Below are 18913 nucleotides of genomic sequence, written 5' to 3' on the forward strand. Positions count from 1 at the left end.
AGCATCTCGTTCCCTATTCAGAGAACATAGGTTATGTGAGTAACCAGAGACGTTCTCTTTCATAGGTTCACTCAACGCTGCGTAGCTTTAAGACGCAGTGGGAACGAAATACCAAACTCGCCAAGCTAAAGCGCTGCCATAGTCGATACAAGACCAGATAACAACCATGACCACAACAACCTCCTAGGCAACCATGGTTCAAACAGATAGAACCTGGGAACCTGGAGTCATGTCAAGATTCAAATTATAGAATCTTACAAAAGTGTGCGGAGAGGACCAGCCTGCCGCCACACAAATATCTTCCAAGAGGGCCCCTCTAAAAAGAGCTTGAGAGGAAGCCACACTTCTAGTGGAATGTGCTCTGATGCTAAGAGGTGAAGGCCGGCCACGCACCACATAAGCCAGTGAAATAGCTTCCGTAACCCAGTGGGAAATCCTCTGCTTTGATGCGGCAAGCCCACTGCGGCCAGCACCAAAACATACCAAGAGCTGGTTTGATTTCCTCCAACCACCCGAGCAATCCACATAGAACTTCAAAGCTCAGACCGGGCAGAGCAAGTTAAGTTTCCTATCCTCCTCAGAGGCAAAATGAGAAGGATGGAAAGCGTTAAGGTTAATAACCTGAGAGCGGAACGATGTGGACAGAACCTTGGGTACATACCCTGGTCTCGGTCTTAAGGTGACCTTGACCAGACCAGGAGCGAAGTCCAAGCATGACTCACTAATAGAGAGAGCCTGTAAATCCCCTATCCGCTTCAACGAAGTTAAAGCTAACAAAAGAGCAACCTTAAGAGTCAGAATCCGCTCAGGGGCTGACTCCAAGGGCTCGAAGGGAGCCTCCGTCAAGCCCTCCAGGTCGACTGACAGGTCCCACAAGGGAACTCCAGGGGAGCGTGCCGGTTTCAGGTGCTTAACCCCACGCATAAAGGCCGAAACTAACCTAAGTTTACCCAGGGGAATCTCGTCCGACTCTCTATGAGCGGCAATAGCCGCGACGTATACTCTGAGAGTGGGAGCGGCCGCTCCAGAAGCAAACTTTTCTTTCTCAGGGAGAACCAGAGCGGGCATTGGGATGACTCCCGTGATGCAAAGAGGTCCACTTCTGCTTCCCCCAACACCTCCCAGATCAGGGCCACTGTCTGGCGATTCAACATCCATTCCCCTTACCTGAGCTTCTGCCTCGACAGGAAGTCTGCTGCGAGGTTCAGAATCCCTGGAAAATGAACTGCTCTCAGAGAGAGGAACTTGTCCTGGGACCACAGGAGGAGGTGACGCGCATGCCTGTCCAGGGTGTGCGACCGTGAACCCCCTTGCCAGTTTACATGGGACACTACCGCCATATTGTCTGTTCTGACAATGACATGGTGTCCTTTGAGAAAAGGGAGAAAGTGATGCAGAGCCAGGAAGACAGCTCTCAGCTCCAAGCTGTTTATGTGCCAAGAGAGGGTCTCGCCAGTACAGATTCCACATGCTGGTCTGCCTTCGAAAACCACTCCCCAGCCGGTCAGAGAGGCATCCGTCGTAATCATCTGGCGACGGAATACCGCACCCATGCTGACCCCTTTCCGAAGGAAAAGAGAGTCCCGTCAAATTGACAGGGCGCGGAAACAACTGCGCGACACCTTCAACTGGCGAAGGGCTGGACCCGTGGGCCGAGCCCCTGAGAGCTTCATCCACCACAGAAAAGGTCTCATGTGGAGCAGACCTAGGGGTAGCACAGGGGAGGCTGCAGCCATGAGGCCCAGAAGTCTGTGGCAAGTGCCCACAGAAACATGATGACCTAGCGTGAAGCGGGCCAAACATGTCATCAAACTGGAAATCCGCGCAGGAGCCAAGCGGGCCTGCATAAGAACGGAATCCATGTGTATCCCCAAGAAAACTGTGTGTTGAGCTGGGGTAAGAACGCTCTTCTCCGTATTTAATCTCAAACCGAGAGACTGAATATGACGAAGAACAATATCCTTGTGGTTAGTCACCAACTCCCTGGAGTGAGCTAAAAGGAGCCAATCATCCAGGTGATTGAGAATACGGATGCCCTGGAGCCACAACGGGGCCAGAGCAGCATCCATACACTTCGTGAACGTCCTCGGTGCTAGAGCGAGGCCAAAGGGGAGGACCCTGTACTGGTACGCTCTTTCTCCAATGGCAAACCTGAGGAACCTCCTGTGTCGCCGTACGACCTGGATGTGAAAATATGCATCCTTGAGGTCTACTGTCACGAACCAATCTCCCAACCGAATTTGAGATATGATAGCTTTCAGCGTCAACATCTTGAACGCTGATTCCGTGGAACTCAGGAGACCAAAGCGTGGTTGGCCATGGAGGAGGGCACCTGGCGTCCTGACACGTGATGGGAGGTACCACTGCCTGGATCAGAGTGACTGGGTCTGCCTGCTCCTGAGGAAAACGAAATGCGCCTCCAAGGATGCGATCGGCAGGTATAAAATGCGTTGGGGGTGAGGGGAGAGAGCAAAATGCGTCTCCTTCCTCCCGCGTCGGACTGAGTGAAAAGGGTAAAATAGGGACTGCACATCGAAACACGCTGGGTGGCGAATGTAATGGGTATGAAAAGGAGAGCGGGTTAGAGGCGGGCAGAAACGCTTGCGCGGTCTGTCCCAACCCTGTAAATGAAGTGGAGCTCAACTTTTTCTGACCAGAGGGTCAGGAACGGCTCGAAGAAGCTGGAGTGGCCGGTTTGTTGGACCGCTTCAGCTGAAGACGTCTGTGAGGTCGCTGGCGGGGAAGCGGGCGACCGCGGGTTCCCCAAACCGTGGTTGGTGGGAGATCAGCCGGGTCACTCCTCCTAGTAGGGAACTCCGCTCTATGAGAGGGGCGTTCTCTGGGTTGAGGAGGGGAGGGGTTGGAATATTCCCTAACCCTCCTAGGCATAAAATGCTTAAATGCAGCCGACTGAGACTTAGCAGCTCGGAATTTCTCAACCACCGTGTTGACCGCCTCCCCAAACAGACCAGACTGTGAAATAGGGGCGTCTCCTTGTCGGGAATCTCCGTAAGATTAAGCCAAAGATGGCGCTCCGCAGCAACCGCACCCGCCATAGAACGGCCTACAGCACGTGCGGTATGCTTGGTGGCTCTTAGGGCCAGATCCATGGCTTTACGAAGCTCTTTGACAGCTTCAGGAGTCACTCCATTTCCCTCGTCCATTTCCATCAGGACGTCCGCCTGGTAGGCCTGAAGAACGGCCATAGTGTGTGGGGCCATGCCTGCCTGACCAGCTGCCATGTAGGATTTCCCGATAAGGGAGGAAGTAGTCCTACACGCTTTAGAAGGAAGGAGGGGACGTGACTTCCATGACGGTGCAGACGATGGAGCGTGGTGATTAGCCAACGTGTCCTCCACCGCTGGAATGGCAGAATAACCCTGCTCCACAGAACCCACGAGGTTGGTGAAGTCAGCGGCTGCCTCATTAGACAGACGAGCGGAGAAAGGCTGCTTCCAGGATCTGGAAATCTCGTGATGCAGATCACTGAAAAAGGGCAGCTTTCTTCGCTCTGGCCTAGAATTAGGGACACTAAGAAATCTCTCGTTGAGTTTAGACGACTGTGACTCGCGGGGCTTGTCAGGCCAGTCGATAGCGAGCTTCTCCGTAGCGCGCGAAAGCACGTCCATAAGCTCCGTGTAAGCTGCAGTAAAAAAAACGAAAGCTGCAGAAGACAACGAAAGCAGTTGTAAATCCGAAATTTCGGGCTCAGAATATATTCAATTCAATTCAATTCAAGTTTATTTGTATAGCGCTTTTCACAATACACATTGTTTCAAAGCAGCTTTACAGAAAATGCATTTCAAAAAATATACATACAAAAATACAATTAGTTAATCATGAAATTTAGGGCATAACATATCGCCGGCGTTGGGTCGTCTCTTCACAGGCGTCGAGTCGTCTCATCACAGGCGTTGGGGCATCTGAAGTCTCCATGAGAGGCTGGATACTAACTGGAGCTGACAAACTCTATTTGAGTTATCTCGGGACAGGCGTCCCGAGATAACAACAAAAAAGGCAGATGGGAAATAATTAGCGTAGCTGCTGTTCTTAATATGAATGCATTTGATCTGATTTAACTGTAGTATAAAAGGTATGAGATGCATCATGTGAATGCTTGGCTAAAGAGATGTGTCTTTAATCTAGTTTTAAACTGGGAGAGCGAGTCTGAGCCTCGGACAGTATCAGGAAGGCTATTCCAGAGTTTAGGAGCTAGATGTGAAAACGCCCTCCCTCCTTTAGTGGACTTAGATATCCTAGGTACGACCAGAAGCCTCGAATTTAGCGATCTTAAAGAGCGCGATGGATTATATGGCGATAGAAGATCTCTTAAATACACAGGAGCTAAACCATTTAGGGCTTTATAGGTCAGTAACAATACTTTGTAATTGATACGGAACTTAATAGGTAACCAGTGTAGAGATGATAAAATTGGTGTTATATGATCATATTTTCTTGATCTAGTAAGAACTCTAGCGGCTGCATTTTGGACTAACTGTAGCTTGTTTACGGAGGATGCAGGACAACCAGCTAATAGAGCATTACAGTAATCTAGTCTCGAGGTCATGAATGCATGAACTAACTTTTCTGCATCAGAAACTGATAGCATATTACGTAGCTTAGCAATGTTTCTAAGGTGGAAAAAGGCTGTTCTTGTGACATTTGAAATATGATTTTCAAAAGACAAGTTGCGGTCTAGTATAACACCCAGGTCTTTTACTGTAGAGGATAAAGTAACAGGACGTCCATCTAGATTAAGGTTGTATTGTAAGAGGTTTTGTGGGCAGTTTTTTGGACCAATCAGTAATACCTCCGTTTTATCTGAATTTAATAGAAGAAAATTACACGTCATCCAATATTTTATATCTTTAACACACTCTGTCATTTTAGATAATTTAGTGTTATCATCTGGTCTAGATGAAATATATAATTGAGTGTCATCAGCATAACAGTGGAAACTTATTCCATGTTTTCTTATAATATTACCAAGTGGCAGCATATAAATTGAGAATAGCAGGGGGCCTAATACAGATCCCTGCGGCACTCCATAATTTACTGACGTTATCTTTGATTTTTCCCCATTTAAATGGACAAAATGGTAACGGTCTGATAGGTACGATCTAAACCAGTTTAATGCCTGTCCCTGAACACCAGTGTAATTTTGAAGTCGATCTAAGAGTATTTTATGATCTATAGTGTCAAACGCAGCACTAAGATCGAGTAAAACTAGTATTGAGATACAGCCTTGGTCAGAAGCTAAAAGTAAATCATTTGTAATTTTAACGAGTGCAGTTTCTGTGCTATGATGTGGCCTGAATCCTGACTGAAACTTTTCATAGATATCGTTTTCTTGCAAGAAAGAGCACAATTGAGCGGACACAACTTTTTCTAGTATTTTAGACATAAATGGAAGATTTGAAATGGGTCTGTAATTTGCTAGGTTATTTGGATCTAATTGTGGTTTCTTAATAAGAGGTTTTATAACTGCCAGCTTGAATGTTTTTGGAACATGTCCTAAAGATAGAGACGAGTTAATAATATTGAGAAGAGGCTCTTCCACTACAGGTAACACTTCTTTCAGTAGTTTAGTGGGTATTGGATCTAATAAACATGTTGTTGGTTTAGATGCAGTGATAAGTTTATTTAGCTCTTCCTGTCCTATAGTTGTAAAGCGCTGTAGTTGTTCTTGAGGGGCGATAATTGAGGCTGAATCAGAAGACGCTGTCAAAGATTGTACATTTACAATTGTGTTTCTGATGCTTTCTATTTTCTCAGTGAAGAAATTCATGAAATCATTACTATTAAAATGTAACGGAATATTTTGTTCAGGTGATGTCTGTTTATTTGTTAATCTAGCCACGGTGTTAAATAAAAACCTTGGATTGTTTTGGTTATTTTCTATTAGTTTGCGTAGATGCTCAGACCTGGCTGCTTTTAGAGCCTTTTTATAACGTGACATACTGTCTTTCCACGCGATTCTAAAGACCTCTAAATTAGTTTGTTTCCATTTGCGCTCTAAGTTACGAGTTTCTCTCTTGATAACATGCGTAGCACTGTTGTACCATGGTGCTTTAGTTTTCTCTCTAACCTTTTTTAATCTAATTGGTGCAACAGTTTCTAATGTACTAGAGAAAATGGTGCTCATACTGCTAGTCATTTCCTCTAGCTCATCTGTTTGTTTGGGTTCACTGAGGAGCTGAGATAGATCAGGTAAGCTATTCAAGAATCTATCTATAGTGGTTGGAAGGATTGTTCTGCCTGGTCGATAACGTGGCGCAACATGACACATTTCAGCCGTACGTAGTATGCAAGTTACCATGTAATGATCAGTGACATCATCACTTTGCGGTATAATATCTATATCGGTTGGATCGGTTCCATATGATATAATTAAATCTAGAGTATGATTAAGACGATGAGTGGGACCACTAACGTTTTGCTTGACCCCAAAGGAGTTTAATAAATCTGTAAACGCAGCTCCTAACGCATCATTTGTGTTATCAACGTGTATGTTGAAATCTCCAACAATTATTGCCTTATCGGCATTGACCAATAGATCTGAGAGAAAATCTGCAAACTCTTTTAGGAAATCAGCGTAAGGCCCTGGCGGTCTATATACGGTAGCCAAGGCTAGAGATAATAGGGATTTCTTTCTTACATCTAGGAGCGTAACATTTAGAACAAGTACTTCAAACGAATTAAACCTGTGGCCTGTTTTCTGAGTAACATTAAGAATATCTCTATAGATTGTTGCAACACCGCCGCCACGACCAATCAGACGGGGCTCATGCTTATAACCGTATCCTGGTGGAGTGGACTCATTAAGACCGAAATAATCATTTGGTTTAAGCCAGGTTTCAGTAAGGCAGAGTACATCAAAGCTATTATCAGTGACCATTTCATTTACAATAACCGCCTTAGGTGTAAGCGATCTAATGTTTAGAAGACCTAGCTTTAGAAATTGTTTTTGTTCACTAATATTGAGATTTTCTGGTTTAATCACAATTAGATTTTTCTTAGATCCTGCAGTAGATTTATTGTTTGGCCTCACTAAACGAGGAATAGACACAGTTTCTATATAGTGTTCTACACTGGTACTTATATCAATTAATTTGGGACAGCAAAGAATGTGATTTGGACTTTGACTTACTAGTCATATGGTGTGTAACGTCTTGGAGATGTTGTCCGACAGAACAGCCGCTCCGATTCTGCTGGGGTGCAGGCCATCAGCACGGTAGAGCCTAGGTCGCTCCCAAAACAGATTCCAATTATTTACAAAGAGCAGTCTCTGTTCATTACACCATGACATCAACCATTCATTTAGTGCAAACAATCTACTGAACCTTTCTTGTCCTTGTCGGTACGTGGGAAGCGGTCCAGACACGACGATCTTTGCTTCAGGCGATGTTCTGCGTACCGTCTCGATCAGGCTCCTGTAGTCCCTCTTCAGAACCTCCGTCTGCCGCAGCCTGATGTCGTTCACCCCCGCGTGCAGCACGACAGCTCCGACGCGCTCGTCACCGTTCAGGATCTCGGGGACCTGCGCAGCGACATCGAGAACACGAGCACCAGGAAAGCAGTGAGTGCGCACCATACCTTTACCTGAGGTAGCGCGGACATGCCGGACCATGGAACTGCCGATGATCACAGCGTCGTCGCGTTCCGTCTCGCGAAGAGGGGAGAAGCGGTTCCGGGTGGAGATCTCGAAGACCGGGAGGGGCGGAGAGGTCCTTGCTCTGGTCCTGGCTCGTGTCTTCCGCTGTGGCATCATCCAGGGTCCATGGTGCTGTGTCGGTGTCGGGGTAAACGAAACCAGGGGTGCTCGGGTCCTGTGCAGAGAAATACACGGAGTAGAGGAGGCCGGAGTCGAAAAGTTACTAACCACTGACTTGTGAGCATCGGCGCGTGATGCTTCAAGCGCTGATCGTCGGTCTCGCAGCTCGGCCTGCCTCCCCAGCAGATCACGGATCTGCTTCTCCACGGACTCCAGCTCCAACCGCACCGAATGCAGCTCAAACGTGTCCTCACCTGCACTCAGAGGTAGACACACATCCGATATATTCGCCATTATGACAGATGAACAATAAATTAGCAGTGATGCTACCAATATCACTACTAATTTAGGACTGAAATCATGGATAGAACCCGTATCCTTCCAGTGATTCGAGTGTAAATAAGACGGTCGATAGGCGAGACCACGCGTGCAAATGCTAGCGGGCTAACTTAACGTTAGAGATAGTAACGGAAGTTCGGAAAGTTGGATATAACCAGCGATATCAAAGCAATCCGATTGTTTTTTATAGAGAGTAACGTTAGTATCGGAGATATGTTCACATGCTCACAAACTAACAGTTAAACGATTCGAAACACAAACTCCAAACACAACCAAAGCGGTTCGAACACAGACACAAACTTCAAACACAAACAAGCGATTCGAAGCACAAGCACAAACTTCAAACACAAACAGAGCGATTTCAGTGATTCGAGTGTAAATAATACGGTCGATAGGCGAGGCCACGCGTGCAATGCTAGCGGGCTATTGTTAGAGATAGTAACGGAAGTTCGGAAAGTTGGATATAACTAGCGATATCAAAGCAATCCGATTGTTTTTTATAGAGAGTAGTATCGGAGATATGTTCACACGCTCACAAACTAACGTTAACAGTTAAGCGATTCGAACACAAACTCCAAACACAACCAAAGCGGTTCGACCACAAACACAAACTCCAAACACAACAAGCGATTCGAAGCACAAGCACAAACACAAACTTCAAACACAACAAGCGATTCGAAGCACAAGCACAAACACAAACTTCAAACACAACAAGCGATTCGAAGCACAAGCACAAACACAAACTTCAAACACAACAAGCGATTCGAAGCACAAGCACAAACACAAACTTCAAACACAACAAGCGATTCGAAGCACAAGCACAAACACAAACTTCAAACACAACAAGCGATTCGAAGCACAAACACAAACTCCAACACAAACAGAGCGATTTCAGTGATTCGAGTGTAAATAAGACGGTCGATAGGCGAGGCCACGCGAGCAATGCTAGCGGGCTATCGTTAGAGATAGTAACGGAAGTTCGGAAAGTTGGATATAACTAGCGATATCAAAGCAATCCGATTGTTTTTTTATAGAGAGTAGTATCGGAGATATGTTCACACGCTGGAAAAATAGAAAATGCTCGTTTCTAAATTAGTGTAAAGAACAAAATCAACGATTTATGAATCAAGTCGACGGAGCTTCAAACACAAACACAGCGCTCCTTTCAGAATATACTGAAAGCGAAGGGCATGAAATGGCTTCGTGAAGGCAGAGAAATCTGAGGAGCAGATGGTGCGCGCGTATATAATGTTACGACGTAAGAGCGTCGAGGCGGCGCCCGCGCCATCAGTCAATGAATTGGCGTAATTCTATAAGGGCTTCAGACAACCGGCACAGCCAGAGGGCGTCCCACTGCGTCTTAAAGCTACGCAGCGTTGAGTGAACCTATGAAAGAGAACGCCTCATGTGTGTCGCTGTTCTGAAGCTCCAGGAAATGAGTCCCGTCAAACACGTTGAAAGTACATCACAAGTAAAAAAAACACTAGACTGCTGGGGGAACTATATTGGACATCGGTCAGATTTAAACTCGTGATAGAAGCTATTTTTATGAAAGAATAAGTGTCAGCATGTTTACAGTTTTTGCGAGACACTTTTTGTCAGGAAGCATACAATGGATCCAGTAGCGAGTCGTGATGAAGGTTTATTGTAAACAGTCAAATAGAACAATCAAAATTGCTGGAAAATAACGGGCACCAAGCAGGTCCTTGGAGACACGAGAACTGCAGAGTAGAATCCAAGCAGGGCAGACGAGAAATGCAATGCGCCGTGATAATCCTCAAACACTGGCAGACCAGCTCAGGCAGAAACGAAACCAGGAGATCTGTGCAAACCGAGAGCAGGACCAGAACTGTACAGAACAGAGATCAGAACAGGAACCAGCAAACCAAACGATCTGACACTGAACATGGCTAACACAGCCCTACATATAGGACTAATAAACAAGACACACCTGCGACTGATCTGATCACTCGTCAGCGCAGCTGGCGCTGATAGGCAATCAGATCAGCCCAGTAGCCTACACACAGAATGAGTACCAAACCCGCAAACCTTGACATTACCCCACCCCCTAGGAGCGTCACCTGACGCTCTCAGAGGGTCCTACCTGGCGATTGTAAGCATCGATAAGGGAATGATCCAATATGTCCCGGGCAGGAACCCAACTCCTCTCCTCCGGACCGTAACCCTCCCAGTCCACCAAGTACTGGAATCCACCTCCCCTCCGCCTTGAGTCCAGAATAGGCTGAATTAACCGAATAGGCTGACTCCCCATCTACGATTCGCAGCAGTGGGGGAACTGGGACAGGCGGATTAAAAATAGTGTAAGGTAAACCATATATACACATAACGTCCATATTGAGGCTCAAAGCACTGGAGTGGGTACTAAGATCCTTTCGCTTTTAAGTCTTCCAGGGTAATGTTTTCATTTTCCCCTACGAGGCGAGACTTAGGCTACAGTCCCGTTACATATAATTACTGAAGACGTGTTATTTTTGCAACAAATTGCAATTTAGCCCTGAGTTTTATGTAATCTGTGTTTTTGTTTTCTCCTGATTGAGAAAATTAAACGATTCTCATTTCATCATAATTTAGTTAACCATGGGTGACGATTAACTTAAGTCCATTAATGTGGCATTTGTATTATTATGATTAGCATATTTTTAGTACAGCTTTCTTGTTAACTGTTCTGAAAGCACAAACAACAGGATAAGTGTGTTTTGTTCTCTGTATGTTGCAGGTGATGCTCAACATCTCTCAGAGCTGAGGATTGTGTTGATGGGTAATAGAGCTGCTGGTAAGAGTTCATCAGGAAACACCATCCTGGGCAGAGAGGAGTTTGACTTGAAGAGTTCTGCTCAGTGTGTGAGGAGACATGGAGAAGTAGCAGACAGACACATCATTGTCATTGAAGCTCCAGGATGGTGGATGAATTTCACTGTAGAGAAGAGTCCTGAGTTACTGAAACAGGAGATTGTGCTCAGTGTGTCTCTGTGTCCTCCAGGACCACATGCTGTACTACTGATCATACGTGTGGACACTAGATTTAAAGACTATATGAGAAAAGTATTGCAGGATCATCTGGATCTTCTCGGTGAGAGAGTCTGGAGTCACACTATAGTGCTGTTCACTAATGGAGACTCTCTGTCAGACATATCTATAGAGCAGTACATTGAGAGTGAAGGACAGGATCTACAGCGGCTACTGGACAAATGTGGGAACAGGTTTCATGTTCTCAACAATCACAACAGGAGTGACGACACTCAGATCAAGGAGCTGCTGGAGAAGATTGAGGAGACAGTGGCACTAAACAACGGCCGCCATTTTGAAATAGACAGAAAGATTTTACAGGAGGTGGAAGAGAGAAGAAGAGCACAGGAAGAGAGAGCAGAAGAACGAATGAAGAGAATAAAAAAAAAGAGAGAAAACATCAGATCACAGATGAGTGAGTGAAAAAATACTTATGAAACTGGAATCATATTTTCTTTTTCAACACTGTTCTTACTTTCATATTGGTCTATACATGTAGGAAAGGCTTATTGATCTGATTTTTTTATTTTTTTTATTTTATAATAGTGTTAGATATTCCCTTGTGAAAAAGATGTTCACTTCATTATTGCATTGGGCCTATAGTCCACACGTACACGGGCATTTTTATAAACAGAGTTTTTCCTCCGTCGTTTAAAAGAAAAAAGAAATCCACACAAGCACGGTTTTAAAAAAATCTCTGTCCACATGAAAAAAACAAAAAAACAACAACAACAAAAAAACAAGGGGTGCACAAAAATGAATAAAAGCATATTATGAAAGAATATTAAACATGGCACCAATTCAAGATGTTTTTATAGCTTTCTTATTTTTTAAAGACATTGAAATTGTATTTAAATACATATTCAATTCTTGTTTGAAGATGTCAAAGCGGGGGTTTACTTTGTGTATATTTACACTTATGGATGTACAACTTTCCAATAAATAAAAAGAGGTCTAAATAAAAAATGCTTTGATTAGATTCTTGCCATTAATATAAAACCCCAAAAGAATGTGTCTGTAAGATAAGGAAAAATCAGCGAACACGTTTTGGACAATCAAGGCATTAACATTACTCCAGAAAGAGCAAATGGACACTCCCAAACAAATGTCCTAGTTTCAGAAGAATCGAGAAATTATGCTTTATAAGAGGCTTATTAATAGAATGATTTTCTAGTGAGTTTTCTAGTGAATTCTTCCAAAATTTAAGCAACATTACATCAGTTAACTTGCAAGTAGACTTATCCACAAATAAGGACTGAGCAGGACAATCTGGAGATCTCTTCTGCTTTAGTAAGCAGAGTTCTTCCTTTCAGAGATAAATATCGTAATAACCAAAGATTGCATTTTTTCTGTCTTCTCGACAATTGGGTTAAAATTCACCTGACATCTTATTTTAGTATCTTTTTTCATCTTAATTCCTAAATATGTGACCTTCTCTTAAACAGTAATATTACAGAAAGAGGATATCACAATTTTTTTTATCGGGAATAACTAGCATTTATTAAAATTAAGCACAAGGCCAGAAGCGTTTGAAAAAGATAGAAGGGAGGTTAAAGCAATTGGGATCTGAGAGGCATCTTTTAAAAACAACGCTGTATCATCTGCCAGTTGGCTAATAATTAATTCCGTACCATCTATAGTAAATCCCTTCACAGGGAACTTAATATAATAATCACTCTCTTTAATATGTAGATTCAAAAATTGTGTCACTATGGGGAGATGGGGCAACCTTGTATGACATGATATTTAAAACATATCATAGTTTATGACAAATTTCTAAAGGGCGAACAGGTAATTCGTCCGATCTCAGCAAATTTGTTAAAGATCATGATCATGTTTTTTCTGACAACTTAGTCGAAAGATTTTGAGGAAAAATAGCATTTCTTCAAATCTCTCGACCTGTTTGTGGCGCTGCAACCAAATCTGGCGTGTAGATCAGATCAGCCTGTCATCCAATTTTGTGTCAACATCATTGACTTTGCATTATCATCTCTTTTAAATGGAGGCAGATATACAAATACTGTTTAGTCATTACTGTGAGTTTTGGTATTAACTGGAAACTTTCTGAAGGAGCAGCATTGATAACGGTACATTTCAGAATGGCGACTACTGTAATGAGTCTAATGAAAGACAGGGACAATCCATTTGATCTGCGAGAGAAGTATAATCAGATGAACTAAGAATTTAGTTTTCTAGGACAGTGTTTAAAATGTATAATAAAAAGAAAAGTGAATTTTTGAGCTGGTGGTGGTGCTGTGGATGGAGGAGGTCCTACAGACCTCAAAGTGTGACAGAAAGCACGTCAAATGGCAGAGAGATCATTCAAAGGACTACAATGTGAATCTCAAAATGAAAAGAAACACATTAGGTTATATATATTCACACACTGACTAAACAAACACCAGCCTCCAGTGACTTGGGTTTTGTTGGATCAGTGTGTTAAAACTCTTACTGTTTGTTGGACAAGAATGCTTAAAATCTACACTTATTTCATGTACATCATTTATAAATAATACAAACCTATAGGTTTAGCATCATATTAGTGTCCAGATCACTCTGACAGGTTTATTTTATGATAATGACTGTACATTATAATTTACTTACTTTATTACGATTTTATTAAATGTATATAGAACAAATATTTACAGATTCTCAGTACAATATAATTTTGAATATGTGTGTTTTGTTCTCTGTATGTTGCAGGTGATGCTCAACATCTCTCAGAGCTGAGGATTGTGTTGATGGGTAATAGAGCTGCTGGTAAGAGTTCATCAGGAAACACCATCCTGGGCAGAGAGGAGTTTGACTTGAAGAGTTCTGCTCAGTGTGTGAGGAGACATGGAGAAGTAGCAGACAGACACATCACTGTCATTGAAGCTCCAGGATGGTGGAGTAATAACACTGTAGAGAAGAGTCCTGAGAGACTGAAACAGGAGATTGTGCTCAGTGTGTCTCTGTGTCCTCCAGGACCACACGCTGTACTACTGATCATAGATGTGAGCTATAGTTTTAAAGAGACTCAGAGAAAAGCAATGCAGGGTTTTCTGGATCTTCTCGGTGAGAGAGTCTGGAGTCACACTATAGTGCTGTTCACTAATGGAGACTCTCTGTCAGACACATCTATAGAGCAGTACATTGAGAGTGAAGGACAGGATCTACAGCGGCTACTGGACAAATGTGGGAACAGGTTTCATGTTCTCAACTATCACAACAGGAGTGACGACACTCAGATCAAGGAGCTGCTGGAGAAGATTGAGGAGACAGTGGCACTAAACAACAGCCGCCATTTTGAAATGGATGGTAGAAAGGAAGCAGAAGAACAATTGGACAAATGGAGAGGAGACATGAGATTACAGACTAGTGAGTGAAATCAAAATTGTATTAATATTATCTACATACAGACTCCTCTATGTTCTACAGCTCTTTAGATGTAGTTTTCAATTGTTTATAGTGTTCAGGACCAACGCTAACATTCAATAACATAATTCAATAACACCTCTAATGAAAAAAGTCAAATTTTCTCTCATGTCCCACCCTGATACTGACTAGGTTCAACCCTGTTTATCTTCATTAGGAAACCAGGGTCTGTCAAATGCATTAATGTAAAGATCTGGGCAGGGTTTCCCAAAAGCATCGTAAGCTTAAGTTGATCGTAGAACAATTGCCACCAATGGTCTCTACGATCAACTTAGGCTTACGATGCTTTTAGGAAACCCAGCCCTGATCTCTGCTTTCATTACTATAGTGAGTGGAGCTGAAGGGTCTGATTCATCGTCTCTTGAAAGTTCTGCTTATAGTTCATTCAGATTCAGTTCATCACGTTCCAGATATTTATCCCACACAAGTTACGAGACAGGGGCCATACAACAATATAACAGCATGGAAATTATACCACCATTAAGTGAGTGTCTTTTGTTTATTTCTTCTTGTTGTTTTTTCACTTTTGTCTTCTGTGACCTTTTTTATTTTTAATTCATTAGAGCAAGAGATCTGGGGCCGTATTCACAAAGAATTTTATCTTACCACTAGGAGTACTCCTAAATCGCACTAAAAGATTTTAGCTAGGAGTGTTCTCTTAAAAGTTATTCACAACGCCTTTCAGACCTACTCTTAGTAAGGAAAAATGACAACTCCTAAACTAAGAGTGAGTCTTCGTTGCTATGGATGACGTCAATTCTCATGCACGAGCTTCCTCGCAATGATCACGGTGATTGGTTGTTAGATGACAGGGCCATCATGCGGAACATTACGACATCTAAATATGTCTGTGTCCTACACAAAATAATAATAATAATGTCATTGAAATGCATATATAATGACATGTTTGTGCAGGCCCCAGTGAAGTGTAATTCTAAAAAGGCAGAGAGAGAGAGAAAAGTTGTGAATTAAATTAAATTAAATCGAGGTAGCCTAACACCCTAATGAAAACCGCCACTTGCCTAATAATGAAAAACGACACTTGCATTAACACTTGCTTGGTTAATTTACATCATATTAGCCTAAATAGACTACTTAAAGCAAGGAAATGTTGCTCCTATTGAAGTAATGTAATAGTTGAATGACGGTGGATAGCCCAACTGGACACAGGATCAGTTACTGCTGCTGGCCCAGTTGGTGCTGAAAAAAAAGAAACATAATAAAAGGGAAATTCGGCATTGATTGGGTTGTTGAGATTAGTTGGCGCTGTTATTGCATCCCTCACAAGATCCACAACAATCAGTATTCCATCATGGTTAAGGCGGTATCATTGTAATAACTCCGTGTCATTGAGTGTCTCCAACACACTGCGTCGCGCGGACATTTTAAGACCCGTTGTGAATAGGTCTTAGTGAGTTAGGAGTCCTCTCGACTTCTTTTAAGCTGTCCCAGACTTAGGTGCTACTTTAGGGCTAATGCTTCGTGAATTACTCTTAGTGAAAAAAAATAGGAGTCCTAAAGTTAGGAGTGACACGCCCATTATTTTTAGGAGTTGCTCCTAAATTCGCCAGTTAGGAGCTACTTTTAGCCTTAAAATTCTTTGTGAATACGGTCCCTGTTTTGTTGAAAAAATATTGATATTTAGCCTGGATTATTTTTTACCACATGTGGTCATTTTTTACCACGTTTTCCTCTTTTGAACCCTTTACCTTTTTCTGAATGTTTTGTGAATATTGTGACGGATAAATTTGCAGCAGTTTTCCCTTATCGTGTTCTTGTTGTTGCTGTTTTTAAATTTACTTGTAAAAACGTTTGGTAAAAGGTTTTAATTTATTGATATGAAATAAACAGGAAAAAAACAGTATTCAGCTTGACCTCCTGAGTTTGATGATCATCATTTTTTAAGGTTAAGACCTGTTTTTACTGCTTATTTTTTCTTCAAATATAAATCGATATGGTCACTTTAAATAAGTGCAATATATGGTGATCAGCTTTGTAATAAATATATTTCATTGATAAAACCGCAACACAACTTTGAAATCCCATCTGATTAATGAAGAATTGTTCTAATATTTTAAAGGGCACCTGATAATGATTACCAATAGGCTATATTATTTTTAGGAACATTGAAAGTGTTAAATGTCACTGAAATTTAAACCTTTTACTGATTTCATTGTATTTCCCCAGTGAGTGGAGATGATCGATCGGACACAAGGTCTGTGGGAAGTTCTGCTTACAGTTCAATGAGATCACTGTCAGAAGCAGGCAGGGATTCATCTTATAGCTCGTCACATTCTATAGTCTCATCTCACAGCTCAGGATTCGGGTCTTTGAGATCCATCCCGGAGTCTGTGGAAGATCCAGGAACCAGACAAACATGTTCCTTTGCCCAAGATCCCAACACTTTTCCCAAGAAGATTAAAGAAGCATGAAGAAGATACTAAGAATACATGAATACGATTTAATTAATGAAAGATAAATTGTGTCTTTATATTATAATGTGGACATTTATGACATTGGCATCATAATATTTACTTATAAATATTAATAAAACTATAAGGAATGTGCAGTTGTTTTAACCTTAAAGGGGTCATGAACTCAGAAAATAAAAATTTCCTTGAGGTTTTGACATATAAGAGATCATCATATTATAAGAAAATCCTGAAAGTTTCAGAACAAGTTTCCACGTCCTGGAATGTGCGTCTTTATGACGTAATAAGGAAGTGAAAGACCGTGATTTTGGTAACCCAGATAGCAGACCGATGTCGATTCAACGTTGATTTTTAGTTGTAAAGGTTAGTATCAATCATCAATCAAATTTCAACGTTGAATCAACTTCAGAACGTTATTACACCGAAAATAAAACATCGATTCAACATTGAAATGCGGTTGAATGGCGTGTCTGACGTTGATTCAACGTTAATTCGATGAGCAAAACGATGTTGTTTCAATGTCACGAGAAACGTTGTTTCCACATTGATTCGATGTCAGTTTGCTATCTGGGAAATCAGTCCGCAAACTTGGCGCAGGCTTTTATATGGACTCGACAGTAATGCCACATGTACTCTAAGTAACCCTGTTCATTCTAATGCCTGATCTGAGACCAGTTATTATTTCTGCTGTAATGATTCATGTAGCCTACTACAGTCAGATGTTCTTTGTCCTGTCAGTAGGCTATATCAAAGCAGTGACTAAATGGTCAACTTCACATTGTTTCTCTTAGTAGGGTGTTAATAATCTGTAATTTATATTATAACTGATTAAATTATATATAGTAAGGATCAAAGAACTCTCTGTTTACAACAGCTGAAGCTGTCAATCAAACAACGCGTGTTTATCAGTGACTGAGTTCTGGACTCGCGCCACAACTCCTGAAATGATCAACGAAATCGAGTTGCAACAAAATGCGCTCAACGTGATCGTCTACAATGCTCATCACTGCAACCTTTCATGCCACGATCTAAATATAATGCCATTGATCTAATTGTAATGCTATTACTTTTCCCGAGTACTAGTTAACATTGAGAGCTGTAATAGTAAAAACGTGCTAAAAGTTTTCGAGAGAGTTCCACATGTAGGCTACTAGCTATTTCTTATAAAAAGCTGTCAGCCAATCACAGCAGTGATTTAGTCTCAAACAGAGTTCAAAATCAGAGGCTAAAATTAGGCTAGGAAAAATGCCTTTCATTTCTAAATTGAATTTTTTTTTTAAAGTAAAAATCATACTAACATTATAAGTGCACCCCAGGAAACATTATGAAAAATAAACCAATGTAGTTCATGAACCCTTTAAGTGATGTCTAGCTTAATTGTATCTATACATTTAAATAGGTTATATAATCAGCATACTGGTAAGAGAAATAGTGCATCTAAATGTTTGTTGTTGTTTTTGGACAATTTTGTATAGAAAGCAGCTGCTTATGCATTGTATGTCACCTGAGCTTCTAATGCAACATCTAGAATTGCTCCTCAAGAGATCATAAGACTTGGGTAATTCTTACAATTAATTCCAATAGAGTTGGAACTATTTACTCCCTCTAATAAAGCACAAAAATACATGAACACAAATATTGAGTGATATAGTGATCAGACGAATCTATATTTAAAATCAATAGCCTATTTCATAATGCATTCTGGAATTAGACATGTGAATGATGCATGCTTCACTGTCTCAGAATTGGATAAAACTAGAAATTAGAATGCTGTCAAAAATGAGAAAACTTACATGACAGCATATTTTTGTGTTGACTGTCGGGAGAATGAATCATGTTGGTGATGCTGCGTTCACACCATGTCGTAATTACCATAAATAAAGATCTGTGTGCTTTTGAAATAGAATCGCTCTCGCGGTACTTT

The 18913-nt window shown here is 41.9% G+C and overlaps 1 protein-coding gene across 2 annotated transcripts in view; it reads left to right on the forward strand.

Annotated features, from left to right (window-relative positions):
• Positions 1–18887, forward strand: part of LOC306993612 (GTPase IMAP family member 8-like) — a 30814-nt gene extending 11927 nt beyond the window's left edge. The window contains exons 3-6 of one of the 2 annotated variants that reach the window (XM_079603510.1): positions 10851–11555; positions 13844–14500; positions 14886–15041; positions 16745–18887. In XM_079603510.1, coding sequence (XP_079459636.1) covers positions 10851–11555; positions 13844–14500; positions 14886–15041; positions 16745–16989 — 1763 coding nt within the window. In that variant the 3' untranslated portion in view covers positions 16990–18887. The remainder of the gene's footprint in view (positions 1–10850; positions 11556–13843; positions 14501–14885; positions 15042–16744) is intronic. The other variant, XM_079603511.1, reaches the window with a different exon arrangement.
• Positions 18888–18913: the final 26 nt, after the last annotated feature.

Source organism: Phoxinus phoxinus (genome assembly GCF_949152265.1).
Source record: "Phoxinus phoxinus genome assembly, chromosome: 25".
NCBI classification, from domain to species: domain Eukaryota; kingdom Metazoa; phylum Chordata; class Actinopteri; order Cypriniformes; family Leuciscidae; genus Phoxinus; species Phoxinus phoxinus.